The sequence below is a fragment of the Dama dama genome, chromosome 18 (assembly GCF_033118175.1).
Source record: "Dama dama isolate Ldn47 chromosome 18, ASM3311817v1, whole genome shotgun sequence".
Lineage (NCBI taxonomy): Eukaryota > Metazoa > Chordata > Mammalia > Artiodactyla > Cervidae > Dama > Dama dama.
Genome location: NC_083698.1, coordinates 101008533 through 101032730, shown reverse-complemented (window position 1 = coordinate 101032730; position 24198 = coordinate 101008533). Strand labels below are relative to the sequence as shown.

The window sequence follows — 24198 nt, the reverse complement described above, 5'->3', positions numbered from 1 at the left end:
TAGTCATTAAGTCGTGCTTTGCAACCCCCATGGACTGTAACTCGCCAGGCTCCTCTGTCCTTGGGATTTCCCAGGCAAGAATACTGGAGTGGGTTGCCATTTTCTTCTCCAAGATCCCTGCAATCTTCCCAACCTAGGGATTGAACCGCGTCTCCTGCATTTAGGCATATTCTTTACCACTGACCACCTGGCATGCCCTAGTCTTAATTGCTCGTATGGTTTGGCTTGAACCTTTGCACTCTGGTGATTCTTTATGGGGAAACACGGCTTGCTTAGCTTCTGTCCCTTCAGCCTGGGCCTGGAAGGAACACATGCAGCAGACTTACAGAAATATATAGCCTAGATCCAGGCCCATCCCAAATGCAGCCCAAAGCATAGATGAACACGGTTTACATCAGTGGAGACACACCAGATCTTTGAACATGAGAACAAATGCTTGTTTTTGCAACCACTAAATTTTGCATGATTTGTTACCAGGCATTATTATGGCATTAGTTGACTAAGACAGTAGACTTAGCAAGATCTTATGCAAATTCTTTTTGAGGACACATAGGGAGGGATTGGGGGCAGGAGGAGAAGAGGACGACAGAGGATGAGTTGGCTGGATGGCATCATCGACTCAATGGGCATGAGTTTGAGTAAACTCTGGGAGTTGGTGATGGACAGGGAGGCCTGGTGTGCTGCGATTCATGGAGTCACAAAGAGTTGGACATAACTGAGTGACTGAACTGAACTCAACTGAACTGATATTGAATTGAAACCTGTGTTGATTAGAGTCTCCTACATCCAGAGTATTGCCCTGGACACCTGTTGAATTGCGAAGAAGGGAGTGGTGTGTGCATGCCAAGTCACTTCAGTCATGTCTGACTCTTTGTGACCCCATGGACTGTAGCCCACCAGGCTCCTCTGTCCATGGGACTCTCCAGGCAAGAATATTGGTATGCGTTGCCATTTCCTTCTCCAGGGGACCTTCCCGACCCAGGGATCGAACCTGCGTCTCTTTAGTCTCCAGCACTGGGAGGCGGGTTCTTTACCACTAGTGCCACTGGGAAGCCCAAAGAGAGTGGCAGCTTGGAGTAGATACCAAGAAAAGTGAGGATGAGGATTCCCCTTTTAAGATGTGTCAACTTACACGTTACAAACTTCAGGCTTTGAGGTGTTACCTTCAAGTTTTTGCCATATTCAATACCAACCAAACTATCACTGTTAAATATATTTTTGGTTGATTTACTATTTGAACAGGGAGTATGTATTCTAAAGTGAAAGTGAAAGTTGCTCAGTCATGTCCAACTCTTTGCAACACCATGGCCTATACAGTCCATGGAATTCTCCAGGCCAGAATACTGGAGTGAGTAGCTGTTCCCTTCTTTGGGGGATCTTCCCAACCCAGGGATCGAACCCAGGTTTCCTGCATTGCAGGCAGAGTCTTTACCAGCTGAGCCACCAGGGAAGCTGAAGAATATTGGAGTGGGTAGCCTATCCCTTCTCCAGCAGATCTTCCTGACCCAGGAATTGAACCGGGGTCTCCTGCATTGCAGGTGGATTCTTTACCAACTGAGCTATCAGGGAAGCTATGTATTCTAATCATAACTATAAAAGAAAAAGTATGTATGCAAATTAAAATAGTAAGAGCATTCCATCTACTTGCCACTTAAACTCTTCTTTTCCAAATGTGATCTTCAACTCTCAATAATGACTTCTTTTGAAAGAGCAATTAGAATGCCCCAAACTAACCCAGGAATATGTTTCTTCCTTGCCTTATCAAACTCCTCGGCATTGCCTATAACATCAAAGCTTTCTCTGGCTCATTCAGAAACAGGTTTATTGCCCCTTAGGAGGTAGCTTCTTGGTTGTTAGTACCAAAATCAAGCAGTCTTAGAAGATAATTGCCATCAATGGATACATGTGAGCGTGCCATCATATGTAGACAAATGGCACATTCTTGATTTTTATACCTTAACCATTGTGGATGGTGGCTGATTGCGGACACACAACAAAGACCATGTTTTTCCAAATGGGAGATTAGATATTTGAGTGTTTGGAGAATAACACCCCTCAAGGCAGTCACAGAACAAAGTCAAGTCAGCAAGGATAGATAGTTCAAAGAATTTAGACAGAAGACTGACTAGGAAGAGATTTCCAAACACTAAATCTTAGTGACTGAGAGATTTAATTGTTAAGGCTTTGGTTCCATTCCCAGCTCTGATAATTATTGACTTTATAACTCTGGGTAAGTTTATTGTACTGGAGAAGGGAATGGCAAACCACTTCAGTATTCTTGCCTTGAGAACCCCATGGACAGCATGAAAAGGCAAAAAGATAGGACACTGAAAGATGAACTGCCCTGGTCGGTAGGTCCCTTATGATTATACAGTGGAAGTGAGAAATATATTTAAGGGACTAGATCTGATAGACTGCCAGATGAACTATGGACGGAGGTTCGTGACATTGCACATAAGACAGGGATCAAGATCATCCCTAGGAAAAGAAATGCAAAAAAGCAAAATGGCTGTCTGAGGAGGCCTTACAAATAGCTGTGAAAAGAAGAGAAGCCAAAAGCAAAGGAGAAAAAGAAAGATATACCCATCTGAATGCAGAGTTCCAAAGAATAGAATAGCAAGGAGAGATAAGAAAGCCTTCCTCAGCGATCAATGCAAAGAAATAGACGAAAACAACAGAATGGGAAAGACTAGAGATCTCTTCAAGAAAATTAGAGATACCAAGGAACATTTCATGCAAAGATGGGCTCAATAAAGGACAGAAATGGTATGGACCTAACAGATGCAGAAGATATTAAGAAGAGGTGGCAAGAATACGCAGAAGAACTATACAAAAAAGATCTTCATGACCCAGATAATCATGATGGTGTGATCACTCACCTAGAGCCAGACATCCTGGAATGTGAAGTAAAGTGGGCCTTAGGAAGCATCACTACAAACAAAGCTAGTGGAGGTGATGGAATTCCAGTTGAGCTATTTCAAATCCTATAAGATGATGCTGTGAAAGTGCTGCGCTCAATATGCCAGCAAACTTGGAAAACTTAGCAGTGGCCACAGGACTGGAAAAGGTCAGTTTTCATTCCAATCCCAAAGAAAGGCAATCCCAAAGAATGCTCAAACTACTGCACAATTGCACTCATCTCACACGCTAGTAAAGTAATGCTCAAAATTCTTCAAGCCAGGCTTCAACAACACAAGAACTGTGAATTTCCAGATGTTCAAGCTGGTTTTAGAAAAGGCAGAGGAACCAGAGTTCAAATTGCCAGTATCCGTTGGATCATCAAAAAAGCAAGAGAGTTCCAGAAAAACATCTATTTCTGCTTTATTGACTATGCCAAAGCCTTTGACTGTGTGGATCACAAAAGGCTGTGGAAAATTCTGAGAGATTGGAATACCAGACCACCTGACCTGCCTCTTTAGAAATCTGTGCGCAGGTGAGGAAGCAATAGTTAGAACTGGACATGGAACAACCGACTGATTCCAAATAGGGAAAGGAGTACGTCAAGGCTGTATATTGTCACCCTGCTTATTTAACTTATATGCAGAGTACATCATGAGAAACACTAGACTGGATGAAGCACAAGCTGGAATCAAGATTGCTGGGAGAAATATCAATAACCTCAGATATGCAGATGACACCACCCTTACAGCAGAAAGTGGAGAAGAACTAGAGTCTCTTAATAAAGGTGAAAGAGGTGAGTGAAAAAGTTGGCTTAGAACTCAACATTCAGAAAACACAGATCATGGCATCTGATCCCATCACCTCATATCAAATAGATGGAGAACAATGGAAACAGTGGCTGACTTTATTTTTCTGGGCTCCAAAATCACTGCAGATGGTGACTGCAGCCATGAAATTAAAAGACACTTACTCCTTGGAAGAAAAGTTATGACCAATCTAGATAGTATATTAAAAAGCAGAGACATTACTTTGCCAGCAAAGGTCTGGCTAGTCAAGGCCCTGGTTTTTCCATTAGTTATGTATGGATGTAAGAACTTGACTATAAAGAAAGCTGACTGCTGAAGAATTGATACTTCTGAACTGTGGTGTTGGAGAAGTCTTGAGAGTCCCTTGACTTCAAGGAGATCCAACCAGTCCATCCTAAAGGAAATCAGTCCTGAATATTCATTGGAAGGACTGATGCTGAAGCTGAAACTCCAATACTTTGGCCACCTGATATGAAGAACTGACTCATTGGAAAAGGCCCTGATACGGGAAGAGATTGACAGCAGGAGGAAAAGGGGTCGACAAGGATGAGATGGTTGGATGGCATCACTGACTCAATGGACATGAGTCTGAGTAAACTCCGGGAGTTGGTGATGGACAGGGAGGTCTGGCGTGCTGCAGTCCATGAGGTCACGGAGAGTTGGACACAACTGAGTGACTGAACTGAACTGACCAAAGTTTACTGTACTTCCATGTAGCTCAGTTTTGTCATCTATAAGATGGAAGGGAAAAAAGATCTTATCTCCCTCATGGAATTACTGTGAAGACTGAATGGGAACATATATGGAAACAAAGCATTTATTGTAGCCCCTAAACAGTAGGAAGTGCTCAGTAAAAACTGTGTTCTGAACATAGCTGCTATGATTTTTGACATCATTATGGTATCAAACAAAAGATCTTGGGATTGAAATGCACAGAACCATGAAAGCAATCCGGAGGCAGTGTCAGTGAAGATAAGTGTGCGTCTGCTCCCTGGGCCTTGGTTCTGAGCTGTGGAGCCGCCTTGCCTTGAAGTCAGTCAGGGGTGTGGAGGGACTGGGTGTAGCTGGGGAGGCGTGGATGCTGGTGATGACGCAACGTGGAAGATAAGGTGCTTTAGGCTCCAGAGGCAGCAGCCAGAGCAGAGGCTTCTCCGCCTTCACTAAGGCAGTGGGATGGGGAGGGGTGGCCTGGCAGCCTTATCTCCGAGGTTGGCCCGGAGCCTAAGCCCAGGCCACGGTGGCTGTTTACAGGGCTGGTTATAGGGCATGCTTGTGCCTCAGCTTGCTCTTATCTAATCTGAATTGTCCTTGTTATCATTTCCTCGAGAAACTGCAGCCCAGGGGACTTGGTTGGAACAGGATTGGGGAGGAGGGGTAGGTGTGAAAGAAGCTAGAAGTCCATCTGTAGATAATTGGACTTTGGGGGAAGGGAAGGGGACAGAGAAAGCATGGTAGATTTGTATCCAAACAGACCAAAAGCTCTCAAAGTCCTGAGTCATCGTTTCGTTCTCAGTCCTTAACCTGCTGGCATGACTGTCCTGCAGGCGTGCTCAGTCATTCAGTCATCGTGACTGTTTGTGACCCCACGGACTGGAGCCAGCCAAGCTCCTCTGTCTGTGGGATTTTCCAGGCAAGCGTACAGCAGTGGGTTGCAATTTCCTCCTCCAGGAGATCTTCCCAACCCAGGGGCTGAACCTGCATCTCCTGCGTCTGCTTGCATTGGCAGGCTAATTCTTCACCACTGAGCCTCCTGGGAAGCCCCCTAAAGTAGACAGATGCAATTTTAAGAATCAACTCAGTGGGTCACTGTTCTCTTAGACATTCAGGAAAAAACAGGGAAGCTCATCTGTGGCTGCTATCCACTGACTCCCACCCCACCCCACCCCCATTTAATTGGTTTCCATGACTTTGTCTTCCTCTGTAAATGTTTTCTTTCCATGTGTTCGCCCCTCTGCCCTCAGCCAGGGCCTGGCCTCTCTATATCACTCCTGCTCCGTAGAACCAGCACTGTGTCTCTTGTCTTTTATCAACCCAGAACCCCAGCACCAGCCATTTGTAGGGATTATTTTCAACATGTCATGAAGTGAAGTGACGTGAAGTCACACAGTCGTGTCTGACTCTTTGCAACCCCATGGACTGTAACCTACCAGGCTCCTCAGTACATGGGATTTTCCAGGCAAAGATACTGGAGTGGGTTGCCATTTCCTTCTCCAGGGGATCTTCCCGACCCACGGATTGAACCCAGGTCTCCTGCATTGCAGGCAGATTCTTTACCGTCTGAGCTACTCTTCCTCAAAAGCCTTTGGTCCCTTTTTTCTGATGTTGAAGTCATGACTTTTCTTCAAAGCTTGCACGATGCTTTACAATATGGTGTCCTTCAACATAGGAGCTTTATTCCCCATCTCCAGCCATGGAGCCGTCCGTCCTTACCCACATCCCAACAAATGCACCATAACATAGTACTGGTCGGGAAATACTGCTGAGGTATCATTAGTGTGACTGTCCTAGTGAATCCCATTTTACCTGAGATGGGGAAACAAAGAATGGTGGTGAAATACTTTCTTTCATAAATGTGCTAAGACCTACCCCAGGTGAGGGCTCAGTATGATGTGAGAAAGAGAATTTCTGTCTTAGAATGCAGTTCATTCCTACAAGTGTTTATGAAACATCTTATGAGGGTGTGAAAGAGAAAGGAACCTTGTTCCTGTTACCAAAGAGTTTGTAATCAATAGAGAGATATTATACAAGTTTGATATATTATACAAGAGAGATATATTTACAAATTTGCAAAGTCGCTTCAGTTGTGTCAGACTATTTGCGACCTTATGGACTGTAGCCCATCAGGCTCCCCTGTGCATGGGATTCTCCAGGCAAGACTATTGGAGTGGGTTGCCATACAAGGCAACTGGGTAATAGCACAAGAGGGTCAGTCCTGCCTCTCTCAACTGGAAAAGAAATGCACAACTTGAAAGTTGAGAATTATGTTTTATCTGGTGGACTTAATGAGGACTTAAGTCCAGGGTACAGCCTCTTAGATAGCTCTGAGGGACTGTTCCAAAGACATAATGGAGGAACCAGGTTATATAAGAGTTGTTGCAAAAACAGCAACAACAAAAAAAGGTAGTAGAATATCAAAAGTATGTTAGTCGCCCAGTTGTGTCTGACTCATTGTGACCCTATGGACTGTAGCCTGCCAGGCTCCTCTGTCCATGGAATTCTCCGGACAAGAATACTGAGTGGGTAGCCATTCCTTCTCCGGTGGATCTTTCTGACCCAGGTCTCCTGCATTGCAGGTGGATTCTTTACCACTGAGCCGCCTGGGAAGCCCATCAAAAGATTACTGCTAATTAAAGAAAAACCATACATCTCAAGTTCATGACTTTAGTGCTTTTCTATGTATGGGAAGATGCAGTCGTCAGGACTTGTTGACATTATTCCTTTGATATGTACTGTACTATCTAGGGCTAGTATCCTGTTTTTCCTCCATCCTGAATCCTCTCAGGATGCATCGTTGGGGCAGCTTCCATGGCTGATGGCTTGATGGCTGAAGCATCCTTTGCTTATTGATATGACAGGCAACATTCTATGTCCACACTTCATTCGTTGTGGAAGGCATGAGACTGGGTGAGGCTTTCAAAGGGAAATATCATCCTCGTTTTCCAAATGGTGAAACTTACCTGCCTGAGAGTTTAAGTGGTCATTCACAGTCACAGGGCTAGTAATGAGCAGATTAGGGTCTCCTAGCTTGTTGCTTTTTTTCCTGGACTGTTCTGCCTGCAACCTGCAGGGCTGTGGCACTCCCTGGGAAGCTATCAATCATGCTTGGGAGCAGGGGGAATGGGCATGGAGCTGGCAGACCTCCCAGGGGAGGGGACATCTGACCTGAGAATTAAAAGGCTCAAGATGTTCCCATCATATTAGAAAGGAGAGAAGAAAGAATATTCCAGAAATAAAGAAACTCTGTGAGCAGAGGCACAGAGCAAGTCAAGAGGAGCCGCCCAGGGCAGGATTGCTTGGGAAATGGAGACTGCCTCCCTTTGCCTCCCCTGAGAGGCTGAGATAAAGGAGCCAGGAGAGGCTGGGGTGTCTCCAGACTGATAAACAGGCTCCACCCAGAGGCCAGTAGCATGTGTGTGGGGACAGGGACTGCGGGTGGCACATGCGCCCTTTCTCCAAGAAAAAGGAACTGGGGTGGGGGTCAGAGAGAGGCTATTTCCTGAATCCCCGTCCTCAGACTCAACACCTAGAGCAGAAGAAGGACGGATTCTGAGAGCAAAAGAGACGGCCAGACAGACGGCAAGTCCCCTAGAGAAGGCCATTCCCTTTGGGAGTCAGACGCCTAGGGTGGGAGGTAGAGCCGGCTGGTGTGTGTGTGTGTGTGTGTGTGTGTGTGTGTGTGTGTGTGTGTGCGTGCGTGCATGTGCATCCCCTGTCCCCCTCCAGAGAGGACGGATGTGGGACTTGGAGAGTAGGAACCGGGGAGGAGAGGCAGGTGACGGGACGGAGGGAGGGGGGAACCTCAGGAAGAGAATTTCATTCTGAAGCCTGCCTAGGAGCACTGCCCTGGGATGAGCATACATGTGTGTGTGTTGGGGGTGGGGGTGGGGGTAGGGGGGCAGGTGGGCAGGAGGTCTCAAAATGACCTGATATAACTCTCTGTGATGTACCCCCTTCCTGAACCAGCCTCTCTGTCCTGCCTCCAGTTCAGGAGGGTGGAGACAAAGAGTCGGTGGGGAGAGCCATGCGGACTGAGCAAGCGAGTGGATCAGGGACACGCAGGAGACGGGTGGTAAGTGCACAGGGCAGCGTTCTGACAGCCCTTCCAGCTCCCAGGGGTCCAAAGAAGACTGGGTTCAGGAGAATAAGGGGCGTTATCTCTGTACCAGGGGACCCCAGCACCAACTATCTGTTCCTTCTTCCTCCTTTCCCCCTCCCTCCCCCATCCCAATCCTCTCCATCATGTGTTTTTAATTTCCTGGTTCTCTGCACAGAGATTTCCAGAAGAGGAGCCGCCCACCGCACAGGATGGATGGTGGCAAAAGACCTTGCGGGCGCTAAAGACCCTTCTGCTCTTCAGTATAATCCTTGGTGTTTCTCTGCTGCTTTGGGGCTACGTGTTCCAGGGCTGTGGTCCTTGTAAGCGAGATCCTAGATCCCCCCACAGCCCACTCCCCATCCACCATCCAGCATCCCGAGACCCACCACGTATCCTGACCCCTGGGGGCCCCGGGTTCCCAGCCTCCTGCCCCGTGAATCCCTCTCCTGCCCATCAGTCAGACGATTTGCTCCTCATCAGGGTCTCTGTCCCTTTCCCTAACCAGGCATTTCTTTGCTTAGCCCCTTGGGGGAAGTCCTCATCGCTTCCTCTTTCGCAGCTCTGAGCTTTTCCCCACAGCCCCTTGCAAGACATCTGTGTGTCAGGACCTCCTGGCTCTCTACCTGGCCTCTGGGAACACCAGTGTGGCCCCCTGCACTGATTTCTTTAGCTTCGCCTGTGGAAACGCCGACAGGACCGGCAGTCCTTTTCAGGCTCTTGAGGAGGAGAACAAGCTCCAAGTTCGAAGAATCCTGGGTAAGGGAATCAGGATGGAAGGTTCTCTTGCTGTAGGTGCTGCGGAGCCTGGAATGATCACTGCTGTCCCTCCCAAGCCTGTGTGGCTAGGGAACAACCAGTTTGTACCATGCTCCACTGGCTCCTAGGGACCTGCTCGATTTGCTTCTCCATCGTCATACATTTCACAGCAGATCCTGCTTCTCCCATCTCTTCTGGTCCCTCTCATCCTCGTTTCTTTACCTAGTCCCTATTCCCTCACCTTTCCCATCCATCCACAGATATCTGTGTTATCTCCCTTATATTTTCAGTTTCTACCCCGTGCCCGATGTCTTCCACACTGGCGTCTCCTCAACACCTATTGCACTTTAATCCTTCTCCCCATCGCCCTCATTCTCCAGCCTTCAAATCCTTCTTGTCCCCTAATGCTCCCTGTGAGTGTTACCCTCTCACTCCCATCGTTCCCCAGATCCCTGCTCTCACAGTCATCTCCTGTCCTCTCTGAAACCTTGGACCATGGCTTGCCAGTTGAAGTGGAAGAAGCTGAAACTGGGCTGCCGGAGATGGGTGATTGGAGATCATGGTGGGAGGAAAGAAGTGGCAGAGTGGGTGAGAAGTGATGAGGGGCTTTATCTGGTTGTGTGTAAGGAAAGGAATACAGAGGGACACAAAAGACATGGTGGAGGGAGGGGAGGACCAAGTTACAAACCCTGGAGGTAGGAAGATTTCTGTAGATGGTGGTTCTGTTGAAAAGAACCAAGAGGCGAACCGTGAGGCAGGAACCCAGGCCACACAGGAAGGAGGAAGGTGTTCCCAGGATGTTGCTGGATGATGATGAGGACTAAGGGATGAGAATGCAACCAAAGAGATGCATTTTCTCTATAAGGGAGCCCAGGGAACCTGTTGACAGTACCAGTCGGAATTTGGAAGAAATAAATGTTTCCCTTTGCCCTCCTTCTTTTGATGGGAAAGAGTGGAGGTGGGTACTCCCTGCATAGCAGAGGGCCAGGCTTTCATGTAAGGTACAGAGATAAAAAGAAAATGTACCCTTCAGACAGATTCCGTGGCCCACAATAGAACGAAAAGAAATCAGGGGGCCTGAGTGAGTGGGGTTAGATAGGAGAGGGTGGAGGGCTCCAGTGGCGTGTGTTTGGGTAATTGTCATGTGTGTTTGTCTGCTGGGATCAGAGAGAGGGGAGAGTCCAGACTAGGGGAGCCCTCACCTGTTCCTTGCCTTTACCAAACCCTTCCTCATGCTCTTCCACTCCAATCCCTCGAAAGTTCTCTGAATTCCCCGATTTTTCTGATTCCTTCGTTCATCTCCCTCTTACCTCTCGTTTCTACTTTTTCTGCTTTTTCCATACTCCAGTTATTCCATCTCTTCCCCCCACACCCTTGTCTCTTCCTCTTTATTGCCTTTCTCACATTTGCTTTCCTTTTTTTTTTTTTTTTTTTATGGTAGCCATTCCACTCGTCTTGTGGGATATTGGATCTATCTTACTCACACCGGCCCCCCAAGCCAAGGATTGAACCTGGGCCCTTGGCAGTGAGAATGCAGAGTCCTTACCAGGGAATTTCCTCAACTTTTCTTTATCTTCCTCTTTGTCTTCTCCACGTTCTTATTCTTCCAACAAATTGGTCCAGCTCATGACTTGCCTGGTGGTGCAGTGGTAAAGAATCTGCCTCCCAAGGCAGGGAATGTAGGTTCAATCCCTGGTTGGGGAGCCAAGTTCCCACATGCCACGGGGCAACTAATGAAGCCTACAAACCTCATGAACCAGCAGAGCAAAAAAGAAAAAAAAAGAAATTGTTCCCCTCATCCTCATCCCTGGGTTCCTCCCCTTCACTCCTTTTCCCTGGGAATCTTCCCTTCCTTGCCTATAACCTTTCCATCTCCCACCTTCCCTGCTTGTTTCCAAGCTGCCTCACTCCTTTAATTCTCCCCTGCTTCCTTTCTAGAAACTCCAGGTTCCTGGCGCCTGGCCCCTGGGGAGGAGAAAGCCTTTGGATTCTACAACTCCTGCATGAACACGGGTGCCATTGAGGCAGCAGGGGCCGGTCCCCTCAGACAGGTTATTGAGGAGGTAAGACTGGCACGTCTACTTTTCTGGACGCAGAAAGCACGCAAGACCAATGTGTGCTCAGGGCTGCCATTTTTTCTTGCCCATAGAGGATGGATCTCTTTCCTAAGGGTTTGGGAGGGAGGTGGACATGGCAATGATCTGTGGACATATCAAGACCTTGGCTGAAGGTAGGAAAAGGGGGACAGAGGTGGAGCCCTAGAAGGGGCAGGGGACTCAGGGTAGAAGTCAGGATGTAGTCTGAAGTCAGCTGGTGAGGGATGTGTTTTGAGAGACTGTATCCCTGTGTTGAGCGCTGTTTCTTTTCTTCCCAGCTTGGCGGCTGGCCGACCTCTGGTAACTGGACTCCTTCAGATTTTAACCAAACTCTGAGCCTTCTGATGAGTCAATATGGTCACTTCCCATTCTTCAGAGCCTATTTGCAACGTCTTCCCACCCCTCCACACCTGCCAGTCATCCAGGTGAGGGCTGCGCTGGCAAAAATGCAGGTCTGCCTCATATTTGTTCGTAGACCAAAAAATGTGCAATCCAGGAAAGTGACTTAACTTTCTTGTTGTTATTGTTCAGTCGCTATGTCCTGTCTGACTCTTGGAGACCCCATGGACTGCAGCATGCCAAGCTTCCCTGTCCTTCACTATCTCCTGGAGTTTGCTCAAACTCATGTCCATTAAGTCAGTGATGCTGTCCAACTATCTCATCCTCTGTCATCCCCTTCTGCTGCCCTCAATCTTTCCCAGCATCAGGATCTTTTCCAAGAGTCAGCTCTTCCCATCAGGTGGTCAAAGTGTCAGAGCTTCAGCTTCAACACCATCCTTCCAATGAATATTCAGGGTTGATTTCCTTTAGGATTGACAGGTTTGATCTCCTTGCTGTCCAAGGGATTCTCAAGAATCGTCAGCACTGCAATTCAAAAGCATCAATTCTTCGGCATTCGGCCTTCTTTATAGTCCAACTCTCACATCCATATGCGACTACTGGAAAAACCATAGCTTTGACTACATGGACCTTTGTTGGCAAAGTGATGTCTCTCCTTTTTAATACACTATCTAGGTTTGGCAGAGCTTTTCTTCCAAGGAGCAAGTGTCTTTTAATTTTGTGGCTGTAGTTCACTGTCAACAGTGATTTCGGAGCCCAAGAAAATGAAACCGGTCACTGTTTGCACTTTTCCCCTTTCTATACCCCATGAAGTGATGGGGCCAGATGCCATGATCTTAGTTTCTTGAATATTGATTTTTAAGTCAGCTTTTTTACTCTCCTCTATTACTCTCACCAAGATGCTCTTTAGTTCCTCTTCACTTTCTGCTATTAGAGTGGTATCATCTGCATATTTGAGGTTATTGATATTTCTCCCAGCAATCTTGATTTCAGTCTGTGATTCATCCAGTCCAGCATTTCACATGATGTACTCTGCACATAAGTTAAATGAGTAGGGTGACAATATATAGCCTTGACGTAGACTTCCCTGGTGGCTCAGATGGTAAAGCATCTGCCTATAATGCGGGAGACCCAGGTTCGATCCCTGGGTTGGGAAGATCCTCTGGAGAAGGAAATGGCAACCCACTCCAGTACTCTTGCCTGGAAAATCCCATGGACAGAGGAGCGTTGTAGGCTACAGTCCATGGGGTCGCAAAGAGTCCTACACGACTGAGCGACTTCACTTTCACTTTATTCCTTTCCCAATTTTGAACCAGTCAGTTGTTCCATGTAAGGTTCTAACTTGCATACAGGTTTCTCAGAAGATAGGTTAGGTGGTCTGGTATTCCCATCTCTGAGAATTTTCCACAGTTTGTTGTGATCCACACAGTCAAAGACTTTACCATAGTCAATGAAGCAGAAGTAGATGTTTTTCTGGAATTCTCTTGCTTTCTCTATGATCCAACGAATGTTGGCAATTTGATGTCTGATTTCTCTGCCTTTTCTAAATCCAGCTTGTACCTTTGGAAGTTCTCAGTTCTCGTACTGTTCAAGCCTAGCTTGAAGGATTTTGAGAATTACCTAGTTACCATATGAAATAAGCGCAATTGTGCAGTAGTTTGAACATTCTTTGACATTGCCCTTCTTTGGGATTAGAATGAAAACTGACCTTTTCCAGTCCTGTGGCCACTTCTGAGTTTTCCAAATTTGCTGACACATTGAGGGCAGCACTTTAATGGCCTCATTTTTTAGAATTTTAAATAGCTTAGCTGGATTTCTATCACCTCCACTAGCTTTGTTGGTAGTAATGCTTTCTAAGGCCTACCTGACTTCACATTCCAGGATGTCTGGCTCTAGGTGAGTGACCACACTGTTATCTTTAGGGACATAAATTAATGTTGGAACCAGGGACTTGAGGGGAGAGGGAAGAGAGCAGCAGGGCCAGTTCTGGGAAGACCATCTTTCTGGTCTTCCTTGTTGCTTCTCTGAATCATCCCTGGACACTGGACTCATTCCTCCTGTGGCCTCTACTGCTCTTCTCTTATTTACTTTTCAGTTTCCCCAGAGGGAGCTTTTTAAACCTAGAGCTAATTATGCTATTGTCTCTGTTTAAATGCCTTAAATGACTCACTGGGTCATCAGGATCTGGCTCTTAATCCTTAAGGAAGCCTTGCAAGTCTCCCTCTTACAAACTCCTCCAGGCTTATCTCCTCCTTATGCCCCAAGACAAGCTTGTGCACTTATAGCTCCAAGGAGAGTTCTCGGTTCTTTGCGTACAAGGCTCCCTTTGCCTGCGGCACCACTCCTCAATTTGCACACTCAGCCTGGAGAATTCCTACATTTCACATTTTGGTCTTGATGACTATCCCTTTCAGGATGTCTTCACTGACCCCCTGGCTGCGATGGAGGTGGGCCTCTCTGTCCTCCCATTTCACGTGCTCTCAGCCTTGAGCCCTGTGTTGAAGACTCAGCCTCTTAAAGACAGGCTCACACTTCATTCATCTCTGGTCCTCGGGACCTGGCACAGGGCCAGGCAGCTAGAGGCCCACGCCAGGTGTTTATTGAGTGGGTTAATAAATTACATCCTTGGAGGCATCAGTATTGTGGGAGGCAGTGTGATGCTAAATATTTGGCCCCTACTTTCCAAAATTCCACAAAATTACACGAGCATGAATATACAAGAACTGATAATCCTTGTGAGGTTTTCTCAAGTTCACCTCTACACGGTGTGCTGAGGAGTGTAACTGGTGCGGCCTTGGGAAATTAGTTAAGATCTGAAATGGTTAAGGAGAACTTCAGAAGGGAGAACGTGGGCTGATCCCTGAAGCCTGGTTGATTCACCCAGGTGACAGTGAAGCTAAAGGGCTGAAGGGAAGTCCTGATATTAGGGGGGAGCCAGGAGCAGTGTGACCCTTCTGCGGGTCAGTGAGGAGGCTGGTCTGTTGAACAGAGGATTTGGGGTTGGGCTGGGGTGTGGTGGGAGGCAAAAGTCAGGCTGAAGACATGAGGTTGAACCTGACTATTTCCAGCCTACAACATCAGACAGAGGTGATAACTGTTGACGTAATAGGGGAAAAAAAAAAAAAAACCAGCTATAGAAGCCTTTCAAATGTGATGGTTTTAAATAATGCCCAGGTAGAGTCAGTGGTTTTTGAGGTCAATCTGGAAGTGCTGAGAAATCTAGTTGAGCAACCTTGATTCCAAATGGAGATGATTATGACAGAAATGGAAATTGGGGCCAGGAGGATGTAGACAACTTCATCCTAGTGGCGATTGATGGTCCATGGTGATTGGAGAGGACCTGATGACTGACTGAACATCAATAAAAGAAGTGGAGAAATTAGAAAAGGACCCCATAGAGTTGGTTTGGTGTGAATGGAAGGAGGGTGGCTCCCGTTACCTTGAGACTAGATGGTCTCTGAGAGGATATACAGGTGGAGAAAATGACTTGAAAAGGGATACCCCAATGAGGTGGGGCCAGAGAGGAGGAAGAAGGGCCAGGAAGTGGGAGTCAAACCAGTTCCACCGAGTCACAAAGAGCAGGGGAGAGGCCTGTTCAGGTGGGAGGAGTCATCTTTGATTCCAGAGACTTCTGAGCTCGGAAAAGTATGGAGTGAGGAGACACCACTGGAAACCTTCTAGTTGTTGTTGCTCAGTCCCTAAGTCTTGTCTGACTCTTGCGACCCCATGGACTGCAGCACACAAGGCTTCCCTGTCCTTCCCCATCTTCCAGAGTTTGCTTAAACTCATGTCCATCGAGTCGATGATGCCATCCAACCATCTCATCTTCTGTTGCCCCCTTCTTCTCCTGCCCTCAATCTTTCCCAGTATCAAGGTCTTTTCCAATGAGTCGGTTCTTCCCATCAGGTGGCCAGAGTATTAGAGCTCCAGCTTCAGCCCTAATCCTTCCAGTGAATATGCAGGGTTGATTTCCTGGTTTGATTTTCTAGACATAACATCAAAACAATCATGAAAATGGATTCAGTTTGTATGGAGTTAGGAAGGAGGGAAGTTGAAGTAGATGCATAGATTACTTTTAGGTTTTTAAAGTTTGGACATGAAATGTGACAGAAGAGTCAAGTGAAAGCTTTTTTCAAGATAGCAGAAAAGTTCATAGCTCCAGGAAGAAGTCTGGGATTGAACTCAGATAAGACAAGCCAAAAACATGGGAGAAAAAATCTTCAGGACAGCGATAAGGACACACCAGTGCCAGAACTAGAGTGAGGCACATGAGGGTAGTAGGCTATTTTCCTGGGGTGCAGAATTTAAGAGGGTACCAAAAACTCACTAATCAAATAGTATTTCAATAAATATTTTTTAAAATGTCAAAACCAACGCAAAAACTCACGATGAACAAAACATCACATTTTTGTTCACTGTGAATTTAAGAAAAAATTTTTTTCCTTCCCAAAATGGATCAAAACTCTATTGCAGACTTTTGGGGAGATATCTATGATTTTTAAAAATGATCAAAAATACATTGTGGATTTTAGGGGGAAATGCATGATGAGCAAAGTTTTACTATTATATTCTGTATGGATTTTTTTAAAGCATTAATTTAGATTTTTTTTCATTCATTTTTATTAGTTGGAGGCTAATTACTTTACAGTGTTGTAGTGGGTTTTGTCATACATTGACATGAATCAGCCATAGATTTACATGTATTCCCCATCCCGATCCCCCCTCCCACCTCCCTATCTACCCGATCCCTCTGGGTCTTCCCAGTGCACCAGGTCCAAGCACTTGTCTCATGCGTCCAACCTGGGCTGGTGATCTGTTTCACCATAGATAACATACATGTTTCAATGCTGTTCTCTCGAAACATCCCACCCTCGCCTTCTCCCACAGAGTTCAAAAGTCTGTTCTGTACATCTGTGTCTCTTTTTCTGTTTTGCATATAGGGTTATCATTACCATCTTTCTAAATTCCATATATATGTGTTAGTATGCTGTAATGTTCTTTATCTTTCTGGCTTACTTCACTCTGTATAATGGGCTCCAGTTTCATCCATCTCATCAGAACTGATTCAAATGAATTCTTTTTAATGGCTGAGTAATATTCCATGGTGTATATGTACCACAGCTTCCTTATCCATTCATCTGCTGATGGGCATCTAGGTTGCTTCCATGTCCTGGCTATTATAAACAGTGCTGCGATGAACACTGGGGTGCACGTGTCTCTTTCAGATCTGGTTTCCTCAGTGTGTGTGCCCAGAAGTGGGATTGCTGGGTCATATGGCAGTCCTATTTCCAGTTTTTAAAGAAATCTCCACACTGTTTTCCATAGTGGCTGTACTAGTTTGCATTCCCACCAACAGTGTAAGAGGGTTCCCTTTTCTCCACACCCTCTCCAGCATTTATTGCTTGTAGACTTTTGGATAGCAGCCATCCTGACTGGCGTGAAATGGTACCTCATTGCGGTTTTGATTTGCATTTCTCTGATAATGAGTGATGTTGAGCATCTTTTCATGTGTTTGTTAGCCATCTGTGTGTCTTCTTTGGAGAAATGTCTGTTTAGTTCTTTGGCCCGTTTTTTGATTGGGTCATTTATTTTTCTGGAATTGAGCTGCAGGAGTTTCTTGTATATTTTTGAGATTAATCCTTTGTCGCTTCCTTTCCTATTATTTTCTCCCAATCTGAGGGCTGTCTTTTCACCTTGCTTATAGTTTCCTTTGTTGTGCAAAAGCTTTTACGTTTCATTAGGTCCCATTTGTTTATATTAATTTAGATTTTAAAAATTTCAATGAAAATATGATTGATCTTGATTACTGAGTTTTCCATACCTCTCTTTTATTATGGAGCATAATTGCTTTACAATGTTGCATTAATTTCTGCTGTACAACAAAGTAAATCAACTGAATGTACACATATATCCCTCCCCCTTGAGCCTCCCTCCCATGGCCCCTACCCCCTCCTATAGGTCATCACAGAGCACCGAGATGAGCTCCTGTGCCATACAGCAGGTGCCCAATAGCTATCTATATGAAGCATGGTAGTGTATTTATGTCAACCCCAGTCTCTCCATTTGTCCATCCTCCCCTTCCCCCACCCCCACCACTATCCACATGTCCATTCTCTATGTCTGTGTCTCTGTTCCTGCCCTGAAAACAGATTCATCTGTAACAGTTTTCTAGATTCCATATATATGTGTGCATAGATGATTTTTTTTTCTTTCTGCTACTTTACTCTGTATGACAGACTCTAGGTCCATCTACATCACTACAGATGACCCAATACCATTCCTTTTTCATGGCTGAGTAATATTCCATTGTATATATGTACCACATCTTCTTTATTCATTCCTCTATCGATGGACATTTAACTTGCTTCCGTGTCCTGGCTATTTGCACCCAATATGGGCATCTCACACCATTTATCCTGGCCCTGGCCCTGGCACAGGCAACAGTTCCCTACAGGACATGGGTTATTATGCTTCTCTCTTGCTGAGCACCCCCAAACTAGTTGAAACACCCTCTTTGTACGTTTGCATATTGGTACTCTTCCCGTTGTCCCTTAGCCCCAGTCCCCTCTCTTCTTTGGTTCTCCTGCTCCTCCTGCACTCCATTTCCTGGGTCCCCCTTCCTGGTCCATCCCCATAGCCCCACACCTGGCCTCTCCTTCCTCCACATTCCCCACTTCTCTCAGCCTCTCTTGTGTCCAGATAGACCAGCCAGAGTTTGACGTTCTCCTCAAGCAAAAGCAGGGATCGAATTATGCCCAGGTAAGATGGTGTCACGGACAAAGGTCCTAACCCCTCACTCTGGAGAAAGGCAGGGGTCGATGGTGGCTGTGACTGAGGTTGCCTTTCCCCCAGATCCTGCGGGAATACCTGAATTACCTGGATCGCCTGGTAACCTTGCTGGGAGGAGACCGAAACCAAGCGCAAAATCACGCCTCCTTTTCCCTCGCCATTAACTCACAGTTGAACCAGATGCTGGGGCCTGGGGAGCAGCAGCGTGCCCAGGACAAGGTCTTCGAGATGGTCACGATTGACCAGCTGCAGGTGCCTTGAGCCAGGGACTGGGAGAAGATGGGCATGAGGGTCTTGCTCCCAAACTTTCTTGATCTTCAGGTCTTCTTTCTCCTGACTTCCTTAATTCTTAGTCCATCCCCTAACTTTCCTGACTCCATCCTTTTCCCAACCAACCCCCTTCCCACTCCCTCCTCTATCCTGAGGGAGGGGAACCCCCCTCTCTTTTCCTGTCCCCCTGCCTCCAACCTCTGTCTCTCTCCTTTAAGAGAATGGCCCCTACCATTGACTGGTTGTCCTGTTTGCAAGCGACGTTCACACCGATGGCCCTGAGCCCCTCTGACCGCGTTGCAGTCCATGACCTGGCGTATTTGAAGAACATGTCGAAACTGCTTGAGATAAAGCTGTCGGAGCACAGGTTTGCTCCACATTGGGGTGGGGGTGGTGGTGATGGAAAGAAGGTCTGAGGACCTGGAGGTCTCAGGGACAAAGGACACTGGAGGAGGCAGACTAGTAAGGGCCTTGCAGGAGGATGGGAGCGATCCAGGGCCATGTGAGGGCAGGGAGGGGGTGGGATGGACAGCCTAGGAGGGCATAGAGGAAATAGGAAGAGGGGCTCGGAGGGCATGGGTAGAGAAAACACAGACGAAATGAGGGATCCAGGTAACCAGTAAGACACAGGGTGTGCTGGATGGAGCAGAGGACATTTGCGGCATTTGTGTCTTGTCAGCAGCTGAGGGGTGTGGGTGAGAGAAGGAGGCACATGGAGGGGTTGGTGGAGGAGACAAAGGCTGGAGAAAGCTGGGGAAAGGCTGCTCCTCAGCTGTATTCGAGGATTCTGGGCCCCTTGTGGGAAAGATCAGGAAGGTCTTGATGGACCCTGAAGGTTGGGAGAGGGAGGGTGAGGCTCTGTGTTGGGCTCACTGCTGGCCCTGAGTCTGTGTGGCCGCCCCTTGGATACAGTGGCTTCCTCCCGGGACCTTGGGCTCAAAGCCGTTCTTCATAGTAACTCAGTGGCAGCAACATTTAGAAGTTCCTTCAGAGGGAAGCAAACAACCATTCACACAGGTGCAAACCAATCTGTGTAAGGATAAAAGTCAAACCCAGTGAGAAAGTTGCCAGCAGGGCAGAGAAAGGTCCTGGGTCCCAGCTTTGGTGTTCTTAGAAGATGCCTCTTAAGAGGAGCTGAGGTGTCTTGGTTGTGGAAGTATTTCAATCTGTTTTGTTAAATCGAAGTCCAGCCTTCTCCCCACTGTGACTTGAGAGGTCTCCCTCTTCATCTGGTTCTTTCTTTCGTCATTCTCCACCGCCAAGCCAACCCACATCAAGCAAGTGTTAGTGTTAGTCATTCAGTCATGTCTAATTCTTTGTGACCCTATGGACCGTAGCCCACCAGGTTCCTCTGTCCATGGGATTCTCCAGACAAGAATACTGGGGTGGGTAGCTATTTCCTGCTCCAGAGGATCTTCCTGACCCAGGGATCAAACCTGAGTCTCCTGCATTACAGGTGAATCTGAGCCACCAGGATAGAAAAACTCTTCTTAAAACAGACAAAAGTTTTGAACAGTGGTTGCCGGGGGCTGAAGGGTGGAGAAATAGAGATAGATTGGTGAAAGGGTGCCAACTTTCTGTTATAAGATGAACACTCTCAGGCTCCAGTATATTGGGTAGGCCAAAAGGTTTGTTCTGGTTTTTTCTGTTAAGATATTATGGCTAAGATTGAGGGCAGGAGGAGAAGGGGGCGACAGAGGATGAGATGGTTGGATGGCATCATTCATTCAGTGGACATGACTTTGAGCAAACTGGGAGATGGTGATGGACAGGGAAGCCTGGCCTGCTGCAGTCCATGGGGTCGCAAAGAGTTGGACGTGGCTGAGCGACTGAACACAGCAACTATGGAAAATCCTGAACGAACCTTCTGGCCAACCCAATATAATATGGCGGCTATAGTTGATAATGTATTACAGGCAGAACTCATTTAATTTTGCCTTGCTGTATTTCACTTTGTTGTTGTTTGTTTGTTTTAACAGATTAAAGGTTTTTGGCAACCCTGTGTCAGACAAGTCTGGGGGCACCATTTTTCCAATAGCGTTTGCTCGTTTCGTGTCTCTGAGTCACATTTGGGTGATTCTCATGATATCTCACCCATTTTCAGTATTATTTTAATGGTTAAAGTGATCTGTGATCCATGAGCTTTGATGTTACTATCCCAATCATTTTGGAATTTTTTTCACCGTGAAGTGTTTTTAAATTAGGGTAAACAAGAAAAAAAGAAAAGCTCTTCTTGACATGTTCACATGTCGGGCAGTTATTCTCTATAAAGAAGGTTTCCCTCATAGCTCAGATGGTAAAGAATCTGCCTGCAGTGCAGGAGACCCAGGTTCAATTCCCAGGTCGGGAAGATCCCCTGGAGAAGGAAATGGCAACCCACTCCTGTATCCTTGCCTGGAGAATCCCATGGACAGAGGAGCCTGGTGGGCTGCAGTCCATGGGGGTCGCACAGAGTCGGGCACGACTGAGAGACTAATACACACACACAAAAAAAGGGAGGGTTTTCTGGGGGCTTTCCCGGAGCCTGGGGTCTACCATCGGTCTCTTTTCTCTCCACAGGGACTTGCTGCAAAGCCACATGATCTTCGGGCTGGTGAAGACACTTTCCCCAGCCCTGGACAGTCAGTTCCAAGAGGCACACAGATCGCTGAACCAGAAATTGGGGGAACTGACAGGACACCCACCCATGGTGAGGAGAGCAGGGGAGGAATTCTCCCAGGTGGGGTGCTAATAGAGCATCTGCCGTCTGGGGGACACACGTGGGCATAGCTCCCTCGGCAAGGGGCGTGGGAACTAGATGTCCCCCAACATCTGGGCCTTCCGCAGAAGCCCTCAGCGCTTACACTGAGAGCTGGGATGCCAGGGAGCAGACCTTTGGGCACATGTCTGGCTACCTCCAGGGCCTTTTGCTGAGTGTTAAAATCTAGATAGACAGCTCTAAGCTGATCAAGAACTGCTTTTCCTTTGTCGTGACCCCTAGACTATTTGCCGGGTTATCCTGAGCACTGTGACTTGAGGAGCTGGACTAGAGTGAGACACGGTGTGGTGGGCAGAAGCCTTTGCTCCGTCTAGGTGGTTCCAGTGTTCCGTGTCCAAATATGCTTCATCAAGAGCTCATCCCTGACCACCCCCGGGGTCTGTCGGCCGTGCCGTGGGCTTCGTGATGCCGATTCTGATATATCAGAGCACGGGGCTGTGTACCAAACGTGCTCCACTAACCAAAGTCCACTCTGACCGTACTCGGGACTATGAACTTTGAAATCCCAGGTGGACACATCCCAATGTAAGAGGAAGCATCTAAAACAGTAGATGCCCTCCAGCCTCTGTGAAGCTTCAGGGCAGTCTTGCTCATCACTGGGTTTCTTTTCTTAGTAATTTGTGGATCATTTCTCTGCCTTGGAGGAATTCGTGGCTTTGGCAAATCTGAACTATCTATAGAATTTGAAGAAGGGAATTGTAAACACGGGGTCTGGAATGTAGTTGTTGGCTATGGAGACTTTAAACTGTGCTAAGCATTTTTCTAAGCCCTTTAAATGTAGGAGTTGATTTGATCCTCACAGCAGTTCCATGAGGACAGACCATGCGGTCCCTGTTTTATTGGTAGGTAAACTGAAACCCAAAAGTTAAGGATCTCACTCAAGGTGACAGAGCTGCTGGGTTGTTAGAGCTAGGATTTGAACTCTGGCTTCAGCATCTGTGTGCTTAGTCATTGCAAAAAACAAACAAAAAAACCCACAAAACACAAAACAAAAAGAATTCACTAGGATATTCCCTCAGGTGGGCTAGTCCCCAAGAGCCTTCTGCCCAGTCTTTCTCTTGACTCAGATGAGACAGAGCCCCAAGCCCTCATAGTTGGGATTGCTAGAAAATCCCCAGCAACAAACAACTTTGTGTAAATTCCAGAACTGTGGCCTGGTAGTACTTTTTGAAGGGTATAAGAATGCCAACATTGAAATTCACACTTAAAAAATTTAGAAGGCTTACGAATTTCTAAAGTCATCACCCCTTATACATACATACATATATCCTAAACATATATATGTATATCCTATACATATATATATTATATAATCCTTATCTCTCTCCATTTGTTATTGCTTAGTTGCTAAGTCATGTCCGACTCTTTTGTGACACCGTGGGCTATAGCCCACCGGGCTCCTCTGTCCATGGGATTTCCGATGTAAGAATGCTGGAGTGGGTTGCCATTTCCTTCTCCAAGGAATCTTCCTGACCTAGGGACTGAACCCATATCACCTGCATTGAACAGGCGAACTCTTTACCACTGAGTCACCAGGGAAGCTTTTAGGATGTGTAATTGTCCTTGGACTTAAAAGCTGAGTCAGACTCTACCAACAGATAGTTCTGTGACTTGTTGAAGCCCTTTCCCTGGTCTGGAATGGCACCAAATATGATGCCAAATATGATGGCACCACATAATAATAATAGCTGAAATACGTTGAGTAGTTACTCTATATCAGGCAGTGCTTATTTTATTTACCACTCTCAGAAATGCTCTGAGGTCCTCAAAAGGACAAGTAACTTTCCCAAGACCAAACACCTCATAAGTGAAGAAATAGACTCTAGAACAGGTCTGCCTGACCTGTGAGGTCACATTTTTAACCACAAACTGCAGGGTTGAGAAATAGTGGGTGGTAACAAAAAAATGCCTTGGCAAATTCTTTCTTTAAAGATCAAGATAGTAAATATTTTTAGCTTAGTGGTCTATGTGACCTCTGTTGCAACCATTCATCTCTGTCTTTGTAACATAAGAGCTATCATATGCTCAGTAAATGAATGCGTGTAGCTGTGTTCTAAGAAAGATCTTATTTAGATGCTCTCAGAATTTCCAAGAGAGAGAGATCAGGGTTTAAATGGTCAGTGAGATAGCTGAGCAGGAGGTAGGAAGTAAGGAAGCAGTGTCTAGGGAGAGGAAAGGGTTTTCCGGGAAAGGAAAGAATGCTGTCTCATTGCGACCAGGGAAGGCTAGTTGAAGCATGGTGCAGTGTGAGGGACCCTCTTGGTGGCTCTGGCTGAGAAGAGGTGACAGGGCTTGCTGGAAGGCTGTCCTGCTTGCCTGGGGGCTTGAGAATCAGCCTGGAAACCAGTGCGATTGAAGCAGAGAAAGCAAATAGAGTAAGAGTAGGGAGGAAATCAGGGCTTCCCAGGTGGCTCAGTTGGGTAAAGAACCCACCTGCAATACAGAAGTCATGGGTTCGATCCCTGGGTCAGGAAGATCCCTCGGAGGAGGGCGTGGCAACCCACTCCAGTATTCTTGCCTGGAGAATCCCATGGACAGAGGAACCTGGGAGGTCACAATCCATGGGGTTGCAAAGAGTCAGAGGCTACTGAAGTGACTAAGCGTGGTGGGGGGAGGTAAGTGTGGGGAGAGGAAATCAGAGAGGGGACGAGGGGATTGTACCAGGCC

General features: G+C 46.7%; 1 protein-coding gene and 1 non-coding gene across 13 annotated transcripts in view; both read left to right on the top strand.

Moving 5' to 3' along the window:
- The window catches only part of KEL (Kell metallo-endopeptidase (Kell blood group)), a 106895-nt gene that overhangs the window by 72470 nt on the left and 10227 nt on the right, over window positions 1-24198 (top strand). For 8 of the 12 annotated variants that reach the window (XM_061166462.1, XM_061166466.1, XM_061166458.1 and 5 more), the window contains 9 exons: window positions 8411-8496; window positions 8699-8843; window positions 9103-9279; window positions 11218-11342; window positions 11654-11800; window positions 18414-18473; window positions 18567-18755; window positions 18992-19140; window positions 21333-21462. In XM_061166462.1, the coding sequence (XP_061022445.1) occupies window positions 8449-8496; window positions 8699-8843; window positions 9103-9279; window positions 11218-11342; window positions 11654-11800; window positions 18414-18473; window positions 18567-18755; window positions 18992-19140; window positions 21333-21462 (1170 nt within the window). In that variant the 5' untranslated portion in view covers window positions 8411-8448. Of the gene's footprint in view, window positions 1-8390; window positions 8497-8698; window positions 8844-9102; window positions 9280-11217; window positions 11343-11653; window positions 11801-18413; window positions 18474-18566; window positions 18756-18991; window positions 19141-21332; window positions 21463-24198 lie in introns of all 12 variants that reach the window. The other 4 variants (XM_061166465.1, XM_061166460.1, XM_061166461.1 and 1 more) reach the window with 2 other exon arrangements.
- TRNAY-AUA (transfer RNA tyrosine (anticodon AUA)) lies at window positions 12799-12870 on the top strand. The gene has a single exon. It is a non-coding gene; the product is annotated as a tRNA-Tyr (tRNA).